General features: G+C 52.8%; 1 protein-coding gene across 7 annotated transcripts in view; it reads right to left on the bottom strand.

The window, feature by feature from the left end:
- The window catches only part of CPEB1 (cytoplasmic polyadenylation element binding protein 1), a 38,766-nt gene extending 22,639 nt beyond the window's left edge, over nucleotides 1-16,127 (bottom strand). For 2 of the 7 annotated variants that reach the window (XM_032122808.1, XM_032122809.1), the window contains exons 1-3: nucleotides 16,024-16,127; nucleotides 10,210-10,387; nucleotides 606-794 (exon numbers count right to left, since the gene is read on the bottom strand). In XM_032122808.1, the coding sequence (XP_031978699.1) occupies nucleotides 606-794; nucleotides 10,210-10,387; nucleotides 16,024-16,038 (382 nt within the window). In that variant the 5' untranslated portion in view covers nucleotides 16,039-16,127. Of the gene's footprint in view, nucleotides 1-605; nucleotides 795-1,058; nucleotides 1,344-1,733; nucleotides 1,837-3,503; nucleotides 3,609-8,932; nucleotides 8,951-10,209; nucleotides 10,388-11,654; nucleotides 11,746-16,023 lie in introns of those variants that run through there. The other 5 variants (XM_032122811.1, XM_032122814.1, XM_032122810.1 and 2 more) reach the window with 5 other exon arrangements.
- Between the last annotated feature and the right edge of the window lie 2,449 nt (nucleotides 16,128-18,576).

Below are 18,576 nucleotides of genomic sequence, written 5' to 3'. Positions count from 1 at the left end.
CTAGTTGAGCGTGGGAGTGGAGAAGGATCCCTCCAAGTCTCCCACCCAGCCAGCGAGCTGCCGGCTGAAGTTGTCGGGTGCTGGCTGTACCACACCCCACAGCAGAGTTGGGCGAGCACGGCTGCCAGGACTTTGGCAGTTGGGCATGGGGGGGCCCTCTGCAAGCACACCCTGCCCCCCACCTGCAGAGCTGCCTGCCACCAGGGATTTCCTCAGGCTGCCAGAGTGAAGTTCAGCCTCACTCCTACCCAGTGTGTTCAGCCTCCTGACACCACACCCCCCACCCACTCCCTCCAAACACAGCAAGAGGATTTCTCCTCTCCTGGTGAGGTTATTCCCCCAGCAGCATTACAGCTCCGAGCAAAACAACCCCAGGCACTTCTCATCTGCAGTGAGCTGACAGCAGAGCAGAGGGGGCTGTGGCAGAGGCAGCCACAGCCTCCCCAACTCAGCTGTCACATTACACAAGCACCACAGGTCAAGAAGCCCCTGTTAGCCCCAACCAGCACCCTGTTACACAAGCACATCGCTCCCTGTTAGCTTGAAACCAGCCAAAAACATATACAGAATCCAACAACTGTTGCTGCGTGTGTCAGCAGACTCACCGGACTGTGTGCTGGTTTGTGCTGCAGCGTCAGAGTCCTGGGTGCTCCAGGGTCTGTCCCACCCTGTCAGGTTGAGGGACTGCAGGCCAAGGCACAGATCGTTGGTGTCTGGGAGGCCACGGGAAGACTCTTGCGTAGATGTAGGGAAGAGCATCCTGCTTGCCACTGCTTCTTCAGAGTCCTGGATGTCTGCTCAGATGGAGAACAAACAGAAGCTTGAGAGTTCAGGGCTGCTTTTTTCTTTTTAAAGTGGGAGTTTTCCAAAGCTTTAAGCCCCGAGCCAGGTCTCACGCCGCTCTGAAGCCACAGCTCCTGCAACCAGCAGTTGCACCCCAAAAGGGAGGGCTACCATATGTCCAGAATCCAGCCCCCCACCCCCCTCGGCCCCTCCACCTTCCTATCCCGTCTGCATTACTGACTGGGTCAGCATGTGACCAGGCTGCTGATGCTTACTGTGCTGACAGTGACGTCACTCAGCCATGCAAGAGAACTGCATCAGCTCTTACAAAATAAAGGTAAGAAGAAAGGGTAAGATTTCCCCTGACAGACAAGACGGTAGCAGGAGGAAAGAGGAGCAGCTCCAGTAAATCAGGGGAGGCAGGCAGCACAAAGCAGGGCTCGTCAGCACAGCAGACACCAAGCTGGAGGCAGCAAACCCCCCAGCAACGACGAGAGCAGCAGCAACAGAGCACAGTTAGTTTTAGTGCTACCCAGCTCTCCTGTCCCCGCCTCCCTCCACCCACAAAACCCAAAAACACTTTAGTCCTGGCCAGCCTCCAGCTGCTGGCTCCGATTCAGAGCCGATGCAAAGCTTCGCAATTCTGCTGGCATAATCTGTTTGGTTGAGCCTGGCCACTGTGCCTCTCACTGACTCGGCATTGTTTACCCCTGAGTAACAAGGATAACCTTCAACCCCCACTACCCAGAGAGCAGCCCATTATCTCTGGTCCAGCCCGAGCAGGCACATCCCACTGGTACAGGAGGAACAGAACCGAGCAGACCCATTTCACATCAGGAATTTTTCATGGCCTGTTTACCTTCCGCCCGCCTGGTCCCCCCTTTCCCAGCCCTCCCCCTCCCTTGCAGGGTGTTCACAAGCCTACGGTACTGGAGACGCCGGATTCTCGCCTTGGTTTAAGCCCGTGCCAACAGCCTAAGGAAACACAGCAGGTTCATAGTCTGAGAATTCCAGTTTAACGCAGGGATCTGGGGGCTGGTGAAACCACAAGATGCTCAGCTGTGCTACCCGAAATCTGAGTCAGAGGGCATTTATAAGCCAACTCCCAAGAAGCAGCAGCTGTCTCCTCCTCCTCCCCCTGCCCCCACAGCCTCCCACTGTGCCATCAGATGTACACCTTGCTCCACACACTGCTCCCAGCTCTTCCACGGGCACTGCAGTCGCTCCAGCCTGTCACATTATCCCTCACGTGCAGCCCCAGCCATCCCAGGCAGCCCGACAGCGTTCCTGGCCTCCTTTTCCACATCCACATCCCGTGCCACTCGGATGCCCATGAGCAAAGCCCAGGCAAAGGCTGGTGGCAGCTGGGTAACCTATGTGTGACACAGGCCACTGCTGCCACCAGAGGAGGGACCCTTGCCTTCAGCCCATGGCAATTTGGGAGCATCAGCATCCCCAGACCCCAGTGAGGGGACTGTGGCACCACAGGCAGGATCAGAGCAGCTAAAACATAACCTGCTGGCAACGCATCACCTTCTCCCCTCCCAGCTGCAGCCTCCTCCACAGCACTCCACCAGGATAGCATCCATCAGGGTGTTTCCTACTCCTAGTAGTACTAGTACAAGCTGTAGTGCCAATTTAGTCACATTACTACCAAGCACCTGTAACAGCATCTACTCCTCCAACAGCATCACGCTGCATCTCCAGCGCGGTATTTCACCACATGAATTCTTCCCAGATAGTTTTCTGATTGCTTGTTTTGGACATCTCTAACATAGGGAGGAGAGGATCAAGGCACAGTGCTCAGCCAACTCAGTTCCCACAGCAACCATAACTTGTCCATATGAATATGTAACATTCCTGCCTTTATGAAAAGGCACAAGTGCTGTGCACAGATCCCTGGCAGCAGGAGACTCCCTTCCCTCTGGGGACCAGGGATCTTGCTAGGTCTCAAAAGAATTAATTCCCACCAAGCTTCATCTTCTGGGAAGCATGGACACAGAGTAGTGACACACAGCACAACTTGAATCCCAACAGCTTGGATGAAACCCATGACTGAAGAAATAAGGAAAACAAGGAACAAATTTATCTGCAGCAGGAAGCGCTCACTCCGCAGCATCCAGCCACGTTTCCCCTCGCTATCCCCATTTTTCAGGAAATAAGCTGTTTTGTTTAATCGAACAAAATCAGATTCAAGTAAAAGATCCATGATTCCCTCTGATGACTTCAATCCACATTTAAAAACAAACTCCCTGCAATCCAGTTACAGCTCTAACTGCGGAAGCACAGAGCAGAATCCACTCAGATAACCAGCAGTTTTTAATTAGACCTTCTCCCATCAGAAGCCAACAGCCAGCCCAAGCTGCTTCCCCTTTAACACTCCAAGCCAGGCTAAAAGCTAGATACAGGTCATCCAGGCAAAACATCAACTTAAAAACTAAGAACTTAAAAAGATCTCTGGACTAGTTATTTTTAAAAGTCAAAGAGTCTGGAGCTTTGTTACAAAGCAATCAATTGCTGCAGGCAGACAAAACTAATCAGATACCAGAGCAGGAAGAATTAAATCTCCAACAAAAATTCAGTCTAAAGAGTCACAACCTCAAGTTATTCATAACTAAATGTCTACTAAATAACTTAACTTTGCAACCTGACACAGCCCAACCCAAATGCTTTACTGCAGATTTTTCCAAGCACCGAACACTAGCACAAGCCCTCCCAACCTGGATTTTTCCCTGGAGTTGCCACTGGAAGCCAACCATCCTGGCAGAGGAGCAGTGCTGCGCTCGTGCCCGAGCGTCTGGGAGAGACTGAGCTCCTGCCTCCCAAGCCGGTTGGGTTTGATTTCAACAGCATCATGAGAACAAAGTCCTTAATAAAACACTCCCTCGCTGGCCTTGGAGCAAGTGTCTCTCCTGGGTGACTCCCTCTTGCCTGTCCAGGAGATCCCTGGAGCCAGGCTGCACCACAACACAGGCCGGACAGCTTTCCACACCACTGCCCACATGGAAAGCTGCATTTTCCAGACTTTAACTGTCACAGCCCAGGATTTAAGGCATTCCAAAGACTCTTAAAGGTAAGGATCCCCAGAGCTCAGCTCTCACCTGCAGGCAAGGACAGCTCCCACAGCCCCAGCCCCTGTCCCCACCCTCCCTCCTCAAACCACTTTAGGCAGGTGAGTTTCCACACAGGAAGCTGGGCTGGGGAGCTCATCTGGTTAAAACCAAGCCACAGGGAGCTAGTTTTAAGCCTGGCTCACTCCCCTGATCTGGTATGCAGCATGGGTGCACCAACCAGGCACTTCAAACAAGAAAATATTAAGGAAATTACAGCCTAAGCCTGTGTGGGAAGGATCCACAAGGCCTGGCAACAGGAGCTGCGATCCACAGGCAGGTTGTGGGCTAAGGCAGCAGGAGGAGCAGGGAGCATGATTCAGTTCCCAGCCCATAGCAGCAGCATCTCTGTGCCAGTCTGTAAAGGTGGTGCCTCAACCTAGCACAAATACGTTCAGACACTTGAGCCTTCCAGATCTGGGAAGGCCAGCTAACAATCCAGCAAATGGGGTTTTTCTTCCTCCAGGTTTTCTCAGAATGGTTAAGCAAACATGAACCCGAGTCAGATCCCACTCCTACCACCTCCACAGCCAGGAGAGCTCTCCCTTTGCTCCCACATGCTGGTTTCCACCAGAGCCTGAATACAGATGAAGCCCCTCCACGAATGAGGGCCCCAAGTTTTGAGGGCAAGGGAAGGATAAATCCAGCTCAGCTGTAAGTTCCATTCACTGGCAAAACCAGATTCACCCCATGGAGTAGAGCTCTCACCAAGGCTGAACTTCCAAACTAAATCTGGAGAAGCCAGAGGCAGGGGGAAAAGCCTTCAGATCACAAATAGGAAGGCAGCTGCCAGCAGCAGCACTGCTTGCCTTTCACACCTCTCTACACCTCCAATTGTAAAGGCTGGGAATTGCATCCCTGAAAATTAAGCCTCTCAAGTGCCTTTTGCACACCAGACAAACAAATACCAAAGTGAAAGCTTTCAGATGAGCCAATTGTATTCCCAAAGTGCAGTGGAGATCATCAGGGACTTAGAAAAGCACTTGTTAGGCATAAACCTACTAGTTACAAGAGGTTTTTCTGAAACACAACTAAGCATCTCCCTTGTAATCTGAAAAGTTCCTGAAGTGGAGACACTGCTGCATGACCTGTTTCACAGCCAGATGAAAGAATCTGCCTTATTCCGTAACCACAAACACTTGAGCAGCTGGCAAACAGCTACTTCAGAAACCAAGGAAGAGGCACTGCAACAGTCTTGCTGCTCTACCTCCTTCTTCCAAGAGTAACAGAGACTGTCACAGAATTACAGCACCAAAACCTGAGTGACAGAGCTCAGTACACATCAGAAAACTGCTGCATATTCAGAACACCAGTCTGTGACCACTGCAGAGTACAACAGCTCTAGGCCAAGTCCCTGCTCTGCAGAACACTGACCTGCATTTCTGATACAAAACCCAATTACTAGAGCCACTTTCCAGTACAGAGAAGCACCATGCTTATGTAGGCAAAGACCTGGTAATGTGACACTTTAAATCCAAAGGCCAAGAGCAAGGGCAGTAAGTGTGCTCCTCTTCTGGGGCACAGGTGTGGAATTCCCCTATTCTGGATGTGTACCTGGCATCCAGCACTTCTTTAGGGCAGGCAGAATGCTTCTGCCAGCTTCAGGCTAGCTCCTGCTGATGGTCTCTGCCTCAGGACCTCCAGGTAAGCAGAGCTACCTTTTGGGTCTCTGCATCCTACATTTTGTTCCCTGATCCAAGACCATGCACACCAGGTCAGCTGCATCCAGCGCTGTCTGGAATATTTCCTTGGGGCTGCAAGCCAGGGAAGAGCAGAGGAATTTACATTACAGTATCAAGACACTTTTTGGACGGCTAAACAAGTGATAGGTCATTAACTGACTGCAGTTAAGAGCAAACAGGAAGCTGATTTAGTCATCAGCTAGTCTGGGTTTGCATTTGTCCTTCAGTTTTCCTTAAATAAGACAGCCACAGAGTCATTAAAGCCTGATGGGCCACAACTAACAGCCTTTACACTGAACTTGGCACCTGAAGCCTCTCCCATTCAAAGGAAGTCATTTAAGCATCTCCCATTTCTTCACACAACAGACTGTCAAGTTGGAGCAAAATAATGGCTGCTTTGTCACAGTTAAATGATCAGAGCTTAATGAAAGATCAGTGTTGCTCGGACATTTGGGGTACCTACATGTCTTTCAAGTTTCTTTTAAGCACGCACTGCCTTCAGCTGAAACCAGCAACAGGCATGCAAGAGCTCCAGTGGGAGCTTTACTCCCAGTTACACTTAAGCTGGAAGTTGTGCCTACAGAAAGAACAGGGTAATTTCAAAAGCTGCTATAGGTAACAGCACCTTCCACCCAACAAGGCCCAGCTTTAAAGCCTGGTAAACAAACCAACAGCCAGTTAAAACTAGCCTTGCTCACGTTCTTACTCGGAGGGGTGATGAACATACAGAACAGCTTAAAAACCACATTCCTTGCAAAGCAGCTGCTCAAGGACAGGGAGCTGCTCCAGCAGCACTGGCAGGAGATGTTGATTCTTGCCTCTGTCAAGGCCATGCTGTCTCCCTCATCTCCAGCACCACAGTAAAAGCCACTAAAGGTTAAGGCCTGCACTGAGGAGGTTCTGCCTTTCTCCAGAGAGGACTGAGGCAGTCTGACAGGCAGCTGTTGTGAAGCACCATCACCCTGTCCCAGAAGCAACCAGACAGGTTCTACAATGACAGCTCTCCTCACACTGCTGCACTGTACCCCACAGTTTGGGAGAACATCCTGAGCCTGGTGCTTGGGGAGCAGCTACCCACAAACCTCAGGTGGTCAGCCTGGGCGTCCCAACACAGCTGGCTTCGACAAGTCAACCAAGTTCACCAAGGATTATCATCAGCTGCAAACTGATCTCGACAGAGATCCAACTTTAGGTGTGACAAGCTGAACCTGCAGCAGCAGTCCCAGCTCTGCCCAGAAGGGGATAACGCTCTGACTGCGTGGATCCAGGAGTGCTGAATCAGCCTGTCCCTCTCACATTGCTCAGGCTGCTGCTGGACTGATCCCAGCACGGCCTCACTCTGAGCCCAGTAAAGTGTCTCCACACGTGCTTCCCCAATAGCATTAGTGAAAGGTCACGAACTTCTGCCATCCCTTCTCCACCACGTGTAATCCTCTTAGTGCTCAAAGGGGCTTCTTCAACCCAAGTCCAAGCCAGGATAAATCTAGTTTGACCTGAAGATGACAACTGAAAAGCTTGAGGGACCATGACTAGATTAAGATCCAAGCATTTACTGCTAGAAAAAAGGCTCTTCCCCAAGCTCTGCCATTAAAGAAGTTGTAAAAAGACAGTCCTTTCACCTGTTATAGCTACTACACATTCATGGTTGATCTCCAGGTTCAGTAAGCCTGCCCAAGCAAGGAGTTCCATGATAATCCAGTCCAACTACAGTACACCAGTTGTTCCTGAACAAAGTAAAAGCACCACAGGCTCAGGAATTGTTCAGAAGCGACTTGGAGCAATGACAAGACACCACATGAGCTCAAGGGTCTCTGCTCCATTGGTCACCTACACAGAAGTTCACTCAAGGGCAAGGCAAACAGCTCCAACAACCTGTTCCAGGCTTAACCACCTGCCCAGGTACCTGCAACATATTCTGAATTTTAGCAAACAGCTGCTCAGCCTTACAGCCATCAGGTGTGAATTTCTGCACAACCCAGGCCAGGGTCCAGGTGCCAAAGTACCTCCCCCATTTATAAATCATAGATACCCCAGGACCCACATCCTTGCTGACAGTGCCAAGTTTTTCATGGAGAAGACTCTCATTAGCAACCTATCAAACATTATGAGCAGCTCCTGCACTTTTCAGCTCCAAAGACAGGACAAAGCTTGCAGAGCTGCCGCATTCAGGCCCTCCTTACCTACCCAGAGGTCCCAGCTCCCACATTAAGGAAATGAGGCTGGGAGTGCAAGGAGACCAATAACTCTGAGCTGCCGACACATTGGCAGATGCTGACTCATCCACAAATTTACAGCTGAAAACTGCTGGCCCAGGTTGTTCTCTTATCAGTACCTTCACATTTCCATTAGCCCAAACACTGAGGGCACCCAAGGCAGCCCTCTTCTAGCCTGGCTCAGTATCTTTTGGGAAGTGAGGAATTCTTTCCTCACACCATCATAAGCATTTGTGTCACAGTACAAGGGATTTGATACAAGCTAAAGCCCTCCTGTCTGGGTAACTACTGCTGAGCAGGGCCCCCACCCCTCACTGGTGAGGCTGGCCTCAGCTGCCACAGCAGGAAGAAAGCTTCTTAGGGTGTCCCCAAAGCACAACCTTGGCTTCCCTGCAGCAAAAATAACATTTGCTAGAAGAAGGCACCCTTTTTGACATCCAAGTCCCAGTGTACTTGCCCTGTGAGAGGTCTTTCACAAGACTTACTGAGCACCTGAAACAAGCAGTTTAACACCACTGGGAAACTCAAGACTTTCCAGACAAGACATCACCTCTAAGCATCTCCAGCAAAACCCTCTGGTCCAGATGCCCCCAGGAAAAACCAGAGTAAATGATGGAACAAGCAGAGATTTGCAAGCACTAAGAAGTCAGTAAGAAGTCCTATTTCAGTGCCAGGCAAACACCCCCATCCCTCAGAGAAGAGTTTTCAAAATCAAATACAGCACTGAAAGTCAAAATTGCTGTGCCAGCTGCTAAGCCCAGACCTAAAACCAGAATTAACCTACAACTTCACAGGATCAATCTGCTCTAACAGGCAGAGACAGCTCCTTTATAAACCAGGTTAACTTTGGCAAGCTGAAACTTAATTAGGAAATACCATGAACATGTTCTAAGATTCTATGCAATATTCCCATTCCAAATGGAGCAGGAACAGCTATAGCTAAGATTTCAACAGGGAAGCCAGAAACAACTCTTTCATGAGCCCACTGCAAGGAGATAAAGGAAAATATTTCTGTTTATTTCTCCTTTATGCTTCCAGTGCACCCAGATCAGATGCAACCCTGGCTACCACTATGCCAGGGGACAAAAAAAAAACAGCCAAACCAACTCAGTCCAACAGCAAATGTCTAAAATGCACCACTAACCTGAATTGGTTACTATTCACTACACCATTTCTCAGGAGTAGCCATCATAGCTGCCAATGCCACTTTACCAGGCAGGTTTCAAGCAATGCTGGCCATGGATCCAGGCCTCGAAGCAAACAATTCACTTCCTCTGCTATTTCTGCAGCGCCAGCACAGGATCACATGGCCAGATCAGCCCCAGTCCACACTGCTAAGTCCTCAAATACCTAGGAGATTAAGCTGCACTGGAAGTCATCTGGTAGCAGTCATTTCACTAGCCCAGAACAAAGTTGCACTGCACAGGCATCAAACAGACCCACAGGGTGCCCAGACACTTATTTGGAGCTTTTTTTTCCACACCCATTTGATTAAAACTGGTTACCCATGAGGCTAAGGCAATCCTGTCTCCACATGACTTCAGAGAAAGCTGCTCTGCCCAGGGCACCCTGCAAGGTCACCAGCTGGGGAGGATCAGCCCTATACTTCCCACTTCATTTTACGACATATCCAGAGGGGCCAGTTTGTTTCCCATAATGGCCGAAGTGTTTATTGGCCCTATAATTCAGGGGCTGGAGAGGCAAGAGCAATCCCTTTCAAGTGCCCAAATCCTTAGCACAAGCACTGCTGCTCAGAGGTGTGCTGGCAAAAGGAGTATCAGGCACAGGTACATTTAGTGGCAGAGCTGGGCTGCTGCAAAAGGACAAAAGCATGTCCTTGACTTGGATAAAAATAAGACCAGACCAAACACTCTCTGCTTTGGCACAGAACTTCTGTCTTGAGGCAGCAGAATATGCCCACTCCCCTCAGCCTGGAGGAAACAGAAGCTCACAGCACTGATTTCATCACGCCAAGCTTGCTTTGCGGGAAAGTCTGCACCCACCTGTGCTCTTACATGCAGGTTAACTGACCTGTGGCAAACACGGTTTTTCAAAATTCTGTTGCAATTTCAATGTATGCAGCAACTCAGCCTCGCTAACCCTGAGAGCAGATGAATCCCCACCTCCAGGAGAGGCAGACTACAGGAGTCTGCTGGAGGTATTCACACCAGGAGTTGGCAGATCAGGCAGGGAGCACTCACACCCTGCCCACAGTGACCCACAGCACCACAGGGAGGCAAGCAAGCCTTCCCAGGCATCTCCACACTGCCAGGGAATACATGGATTATCCACTTCAGGCACACAAGCAAAGCCCTCTCAGTACCAAACATGCTGACACCCACACCACTGAGGATTGCCACCATCACCTGTTCAGCAGGCCCCACCAAGTGCCTCCCCACTCCAGCAGCCCCCCTCCATTACCTGGCAGGGTGTCACATTTGCTTTTTGTGACAGGCGTGGTGCAGACCCCACTGAAATCCAGAGAGTTGTCCAACATGGCATTTATCCGGCGGAATATATCCGCATTGCTGCAGGTGGAAAGTGCAGGGGCATTCGGGCTATCCCAGCAGTCTTTTATGCTCCTCACAGGATCTTCTTTCTGGTAAAAAAGAACCAGTATTTGTGTCAAATAGGCAAGTACTCAGCACTGAGCTTTCAACACGCTGTGGAACGCCTGGACTGCCTCCAATACTCACATTAGCTAGGTCTTAGCAACACTCAAGCCCAATTCTTGGCATTAAAGAAGCAGTTAAGCAAACGGGTCAGCAATCTGTCGGCACAGCACACCAGAGCAGACTGCCCACCACACACAGTTCCATGGACTTTAGACTGACAGCCACACCAAACCAGCTGGGTTATGAACACAGCTCCCTGCTGCTTTTCTCCAGCACATCACAACACTAGCACAGATCTGATTAATGGGGCACACACCTTCTCCCCCAAAATCAGTCTCCCGACACCAAGGGATAAGTGGGATGTCCACGGTCCAAGCTGACACAAGGAACCACAGCAGCTCCTCTTACGCACGGCAGAGGAGTGCAAGACTCACCTCACTACCCATCTTGGGGTTCTGAACAGTATCTTGGAATGATCCAAGTCAGCAGCAATCACTTCAGGCTTGCAGAAAAAACCCCAAACAACACTGCTTCCCAGCTAATCAAGCAGCCCCAAATCCTGAGGAAAGGCAGAAGATAAAATCCTCATCTTCCCTTCAGGCAGCAGCTCCTGACCACAAAGGTGGTTACCCCAAACCAGCTCTGCTTCAGCACAACCCTCCACGGGCACGGATCCACCAGCATCAAGGTTTTGGGACCATCCTTAATAAGCATTACCTCTTGTAAAGCTTCTGCCTGGGAAAGATCAAACCCCTCCTGCACCCTGGTGCCGGTCCAGAGAACCGGGAAGAACAGCTGCTTTCCCAGCTCTGCTCACAAGCCACTGACATGCAGGCTCGTTCGGGAGCAGCTGCACCACACTCAAGCCTCGGCCAGTTTAGAAGCCGCTAAGCTTCATCTCGACCAACGTTTTGGGGCCGAGGACAGGTCTGCCCGCCACCCAAAAGCCACTGCAAAATTCTGCTCCCGAGCATGCTGAGCAATCAGTATCGCCGGCAATTAAAACCCGCATTAAAGAGAGGAGCAGGGAGGCACAACCCCGCCAGTCCTGGCTTCCGGAGCAGAATACTGGCCATTAAGCAAATCAAGTTAAATCCAAATCCAAAGAACTGAATAGCATCAAGTCTGGCAAACGAGCCCCTGCGCTTCCAACACACCGAAGCTCTAAGTTGGGCTATTTGTACTTGTCGAGAAGACATTTAATACAGGCACCTCTTGGATGTGCTTCTGCAAGTTTCAGGCCGCACTTACCCTCCAGTCCTGCTTCACTTGCAAACAGGTCTGAAGCGCGGCGCTGGTTTTACTTTCAAATGACCCCTCGCTGATCTTTCAAGGAGGCTGGTCTAAACTGAACTTCACGTGGAGACGGGAATATTAGCCCAGCCCATGTCTGGCACTTACGTTCCACCCCCCCACCTCGTCATTAGACGCGCACGACTTGATCGTTTTCCCCAACTCGCCACCACTTAGCTAAAAAAGCAAAGGAAACTCAGTCCTGGAAGCAGCAGGAATAAGCTACCGAGCGGTCAACTCGCACGGTGCCTTCAGGCGGGACCTGAGCAATTACCGGCGAACTCCAGCCCATTTAGGGCTATTAGCACCTCTTCAGCGCTGAGGGCTGGCATCTTGGGCTATTGAAATGCTCAGACCTGTGCTTTTCACGCCGTGAAAAGCCAGTGTCCATAAAGGAGACAGAGGAGTCCTGCAACTTTATTCGAATAAAGGGAGAGAGTGCACTGGGGCACACGCCCGTGGGGTTTTCTCTCTCCAGGTCTCGCAGGGCGCAGCCTCCTCTTAGCCTAAACTCCCGGCCGCACGTTGCCCTCTTCCTTTCCCCCTCGGCTGAGGTACTAGGAAGGTACAGCCTTCCCGAGCTGCCTACCGCATATCCCCCCCCCCCCCACCCCCCGCCTTAGCCATGTCATTTTCTCCTCAAATCTCAGAAACTCAGGCTTCTGCAGACCCTTTGTCTGTTTCAGGAGTCAAACTGTCTGGGTTCCGTAACAAACCTGCGGCTTGAAGTTGGTAGAGACATTAAGAGCCATTTCAAAGACCTTAACACCCGTACCCTCAGCCATGGAATTGTTTGTAAAGACATGAGCACGCATCTTTCCCATCAGAGCCCACCGCCGGGACTCTGGAACATTTACAAGCGTGGAACAGGTAAGGCTAAAAGCGAGCTGCAGGCTGAGAGAACAGGCAGAGCGAGCTTTAAGCCATCTTTATAAAGAGCAGCTGGAGTACAGAAGCTCAAATTACAAAAGTATTGCCAGTCATCTTTAATAAAAAGGAGTGCCGCATCAGGCTGCCTTGGCACAAGCATGAAACTCCGCATTCTACTCCTGTTCCTGTAAAAGAACCACTTAAATCGTGAGGCAAAGCTTTTCCCTAGGAGTCTCTTCTAGCGAGACAAAATAACCCGGAGCAGCCAGCCGAACGCCCCACCCGTTCCTTCTCATTTAGCCTCCACAACTGGCAGCACCAGTCCTGCTCCAAACAGGAACAGAAACCAGCGAGAACACAGCCAAGCCTTTCCACAAAAATCCCTTCTGCTAGAGAGCTTTTAACCCTAGACTGTCAAGGATATCCCTGGGACACTGAATCATCCTGGACACAGGGTAGGGGGGACCTTGTAGCACTGCAATCCCTTGTAGGAAGGGGGTCGTGGCTCACCCTCCTCCCCCAATCCTAAAAAGAAGATACTCCTCTGAGAAGAGCTCTGCAGATCTCCGGAGCACGCAGAGCCCAAACCACCCCCAACCAGCCTGGAAAGGATGGTGGAAAGAGTTTGCAAACTGAAGAATCCACCCAAATCCTTCCGTCTCGGAGTCAATACCAAAGCACAGGGAAACACCACGCCTGAGGCTGCATCCCCAGAGCCGGCGCCACTCTCACCTCCCCACCCAGGACGAGCAACGCAGCACCCCAGAGCCCAGGTAGGATTCGCTTTCTCTGCCCCACCTGGAAGGATTTGGCAAGTTCAACACGCTGCGTCTCGAGGCTTCCCTGGAAGCCCTCCACACTGCAGCTACAAACTACAGATCCCCTCTGCTTCCAGAGGCACCAGTCCAGCAGCACCGGTGGGTCCTCCTGGGACCGTGAGAGAGACCTTGGGTCTCACCAACCAGTGACCCAACAGCCATTCCATCCCGCTACACCTCACAACCCCAATCCAGAGGTGCAGACAGTGTTTTACCAGGGGATGAACAAGTCAATGGAGAAGCTGATCCAGCTGACAGGTTCTTTAAAGCCAGCAGGAGTCAAACACCACTTCCTAACACCTGGTAAGACACCCAGTCTCTTAGAGATTAGTTCTCTGCAGCAGGCACACAGTGCCACGGCACAAATGATTCTGAGACTGTAGGCTAAGTCACTGGAAGTCAGAAACATAGACCCAAGCAGCATCATACACAGACACAGCAAGATGAAGCTCAGGCAGGAGGGCAGTCCTCCGCATCCTGGCTCAACTAAGAACTTATGTCCAAGCAGGAAAATTCATTCCCTGAACGCTGAGGTTTCAAGGAGCTATGGCTCCAGACCCCTCTCGCACCCCAAACAAACACACAGAACTGAGAAAAGGAGTGCCGAGAAAGAGAGAGGAGTTGCCCCTCTCTCAGTAACAAAGCACCAACAAGCCTTACCAGCATGGCACAGAGCTCTTGTTTACCAGCTGTGCATCAGGAAGCTGGCAGGTCCCTGGAGTTCCCATCCCACCAGCCCCAAGCAGACCCCCCCCACCCCCAGCCTGCAGAGTTTACCTGCAGGAGGGCCCACTCCAGGCACAACCAGCAGCGCTCAGTCAGTGGCACAACACACACTGACTGTCAGCAAAACACCCCGAAGCTGTCCAAGGCAAAGAAATGGGGAACCTCCACAGCCCCGAGGCACACACACCTGCAGGAAACCTAGAGATAATGAAATCCCAGGGCTAGGCAGAACCTGCAGCATCGCAACAGCACTAGCACAGGATTAGGATAGCCTAATCCTTAGGGAAGTCATTAAACACAGCTTGGCTGCCAGTATGGCCAAGATGTGCATTAACTCCTGGGGATGCTATGGAGCAGGCAAGGCTCATCCACCTCCGCTACAATCCAGCCTTTCCTTTTTACACCTTCCATAGAAATATCACCCAGGCAGCACCAGGCTGATGCCCAGAGGGGTTCTTGGAGCTGTAGCTACAGCCAAGAGGTTCTTGAATCCCAAGACAAAATTTAAGATGCTGTTAAAATAATGCCCATGTCAACATAGCCAAGCCAAGATGGCCCCATACCTCAGTGAAAGCTCAGAAAATCCTTTTCTGTGGGTACGCTTTGCTTCCCAAGTTGAAGTCAGCTACACCCACGCAAAACACAACATTGGTGTAACTGTTTCCACCAAGCAACACACTCCCACCCCCAGCTCACCCCAAAAAAGGGTGAGGCAAGGCTGCAGCAGCTCTCCCACCATCAGCAAGGCTAAGCTTAAGCAGCTGTCCCGGGGTTTACTGAGTAGAGACATCTTGAATACACCTGGTTGGAAATAAGACTAGAAGGGACTTTGATGGTCTTAATTCACAGGGGAGCACTGACTTCAGAACCACATCAGTTTTGACAAATCCCTGTTTTTAAACGCATTTCCCCATCAAGGCAGCTATTATTTGGTATTTTTTTTGGAACAAAACATTTTGAAGCCATCACTCACAAGCAGTTTTGTACACGAGCAATACCCACAGCTGCCTGTTGCAGCAGATTGTCAAAGCTGAGTAAGGTTTTAATTGGTTTAGGGAGACTGTTCCAGTTGAGACAAACTGCAGCAAAGCAACGGGGTCCTGGAGCTCTTCCCAGAGCCCAGCTCCCACCCTGTGCACAGCTGTACCCCTTCACCAGCGCTCCAGGTGCCAGCACACCTTGTTAGCCCATCACACAGGCACCTGTAACGAGCATTAATTGGTTTCAGCTGGGGAATAATGAAGGGTAAAAAAAGAACTTGTTTTTCAGCAGACGTGTCTCGCTCAGAAGAGTCACCTTTGTCCATACTCACCTCTGAACTGCGTCTCCTGTGTCACCCCCCGCCTCCCCCCCCAGCCAGACACTACATCGAGCTTTCAGAACATGGTTTAAGAGTAAAACAGCAACATTGGTCACCTTATACACTAAAAAAAAGCAGTTTAGAAGTGTGTAAAAATACCACTTGCAGGAGTACAAGTGCCCACTCCAGCCAAAACATGCCCCACCATCCAAACCTGAGCTCAGCACCTCCAGCCCAGATTCATCCCCCTAAAAACCCGGGAAGAGCAGAACAATAGGTTGCTAGGCTAGGACCCGGTCTCCTCCAGCGTTTCCCTGAAGGCAGCTCGGGTCAGTCGATGGGCTCCCTGAGCTCCGTCAGAGCCCGCTGTTCCCCGGGGGTACCTCCGCAGCACGACCCCCTCGAGGCCGGTCCAAAGGGGTAACGGGGCTCCCGTAACAGCGCTCCGAGAGGAAGCGGGGCAGCTCCATCCGCGGCTGTCCTGAGGGCTGGCGGTTCCCATCCCCTCTTCACACAGGTAAAGCAGGCGGGAACACCCCCACACCCCCCCAGCACCACCGCGTGGAACCACGTGGCGGGGCGGCCTCGAGAGGCGGCACGTGCTCGCACTCACCGGCGGGAAGGCCATGGGCAGCACTGCGGGTGGGCGGGCGGTCCCGGGAGGCGGCAGAGGCGAGCGGCGAGGATAGCGAGAGTACCGGGAACGGCGGGGGCTCTTGCCCGGCCCGCGGCTTTTATGGGCCGGGCCGGGCCGTGGGCGGGGGAGCGGGGGCACGGAGGGAGGGGAGGGGGCGCCGCTGAGGGGCGGGGCTGCGGCGCATGCGCGCGGCGCGCGCCGGCCGCGTGGTGTCTGCCCGCCGCCATCGGGCGGTTCCCGCCGCCGCCCCGCGGAGCCGCCTCGGCCCGGGCGCCCTGAGGGGACGGGGCACCCACGGGTTAACGTGGGGTCACCCGAGCGATTCAGTCAGCCCCCCTGGGGGATGGGGCGGCGACGGCGGCACTGCGCTGTCCGGCTGCAGCCGCCCTTCCAGGGACACCTCAGCGCTGGCAGCTCCCATGCTCAGGGTGTGGCATTCGCTGTGCCTCCGCCGTGAGGGGAATGGGATCCCCCTGGCGTTAAATTGGGGTCCCCAAGGGCAGGCTTAGTGTCGTCATATCTTCACACGTGGGCTGTGGTACTCACTCAGTCCCCTCAGAGGGGATGGGACCCCCGAGGGGTTAAATCAGCCCCTCTGAGTGGAATAGGGTGGTGGTGGCACTGTGGAGCCCGGCTGTAGGCCCCCGGGCACACCTCAGTACCAGCAGCTCTCCACTCATGGGCTGTGGCGCTCACTGAACACGCCTTGAGGGAATGGGGACTCCTGAGGGAGCCCCTCTCTAAGGGGCTGATAGTGGTGGCCCTGCCCAGCGGAGCCCCTCGGGGACATCTCAGCGCTGGCAGTACTCCGTATTCCTCTGAGGGGAATGGGACCCCAAGGGCCAACGTCAGGACTTAAGGACTTAAATCAGCCCTTCTGAGGGGTCTGGGATGGTGGCAGTGCTGACTCTTGGCTTCAGCACCTCCGGGGCCACTCACCGCACATAGGCTGGGTGCTCACAGAGTGCCCTGTGAGGGTCTGCAGGAAATCACGCCGTGAAAAGCCAGTGTCCATAACGGAGACAGAGGAGTCCTGCAACTTTATTCGAATAAAGGGAGAGAGTGCACTGGGGCACACGCCCGTGGGGTTTTCTCTCTCCAGGTCTCGCAGGGCGCAGCCTCCTCTTAGCCTAAACTCCCGGCCGCACGTTGCCCTCTTCCTTTCCCCCTCGGCTGAGGTACTAGGAAGGTACAGCCTTCCCGAGCTGCCTACCGCATATCCCCCCCCCACCCCCCGCCTTAGCCATGTCATTTTCTCCTCAAATCTCAGAAACTCAGGCTTCTGCAGACCCTTTGTCTGTTTCAGGAGTCAAACTGTCTGGGTTCTGTAACAAACCTGCGGCTTGAAGTTGGTAGAGACATTAAGAGCCATTTCAAAGACCTTAACACCCGTACCCTCAGCCATGGAATTGTTTGTAAAGACATGAGCAGACATCTTTCCTATCAAGAGGAATGGGGTTCCCCAAGAGCAGCCTCAGTGCTGGCAGCCCCCACACAAGCGCTGTGATGCTCACTGAGCTCCCTGTAAGAGGATGGGATCTCCAAGGGCTTAAATCAGTCCCCCTTATGGGAATGCAATGGTGGCACTGCCTGGCTGGAGCCCCTCTGAGGACGTCTTAGTGCCAGCAGCTCTCTATGCATGGGCTGTGGCGCTCACTGTGCTGCTTCTGAGGGGGTGAGACCCCGAAAGGTCTCTTAAATGAACCCCCCCATGAGGGCAATATGTTGGTGGCAGTGCCTCAGCACCAGCATCTCTCCACACACAGGTTGTGGCACTCGCTGAGCCCCCTCTGAGGGGATGGGACACCCCACGGCTAAAGATGGGGTTCTCCAAGGGCATCCTCAGTGCTGGCAGCTCCTACACATGGGCTGTGGCACTCACTGTAACCCCTGTGAAGGGATGGGACCCCCAAGGGGTTAAACGAGCCCCTCTACAGGGAATGGGGTGATGGCATGGTGGTGCCTCCATGGAGCCCTCTGAGGGACACCTCAGGGCCAGTGGCTCTCCACTCACTGGCTGTGGCGCTCACTGAGCACCCCATGGGGGAATGGGACCCCCGGAGGGGTTAAATCAGTCCCCGTAAGGGGAATGGGGTGGTGGTGGCACTGCAGTGTCCATCTGGAGCCTTCACAGGGACACCTCAGCGCTGTCAGCTCCCACACACAGACGGTGGTGCTCGCTAAGCCCACTCTGAGGGGAATGGGATTCCCAAGGGCTAAAATCGTGACCCCTAAGGACTTAAATCAGCTCCTCTGAAGTACTGGAATGGTGGCAGTGCTGCGGCTCTCAGCTTCAGCACCCCCAGGGCCACCTCAATGCCAGCCACTTGCCACACACAGGCTGGGCGCTCAGTGAGCCCGCTCTGAGGGGAATGGGACCCAAAGGGGTTAGAATGGGTTCTCCGAGGGAAATGGGGTGGTGGCAGTGCTGTGGTGCCTGGCTTTAGCCCTTCCAGAGCCCCCTTGGCTCCAGCAGCTCTCCATACACAGGCTCAGCACGCTCAGGGCTCCCCAGGGGGGAATGAGACC

This window comes from Corvus moneduloides, chromosome 13 (assembly GCF_009650955.1).
Source record: "Corvus moneduloides isolate bCorMon1 chromosome 13, bCorMon1.pri, whole genome shotgun sequence".
Lineage (NCBI taxonomy): Eukaryota > Metazoa > Chordata > Aves > Passeriformes > Corvidae > Corvus > Corvus moneduloides.
This window is presented reverse-complemented; position numbering and strand designations above follow the sequence as displayed.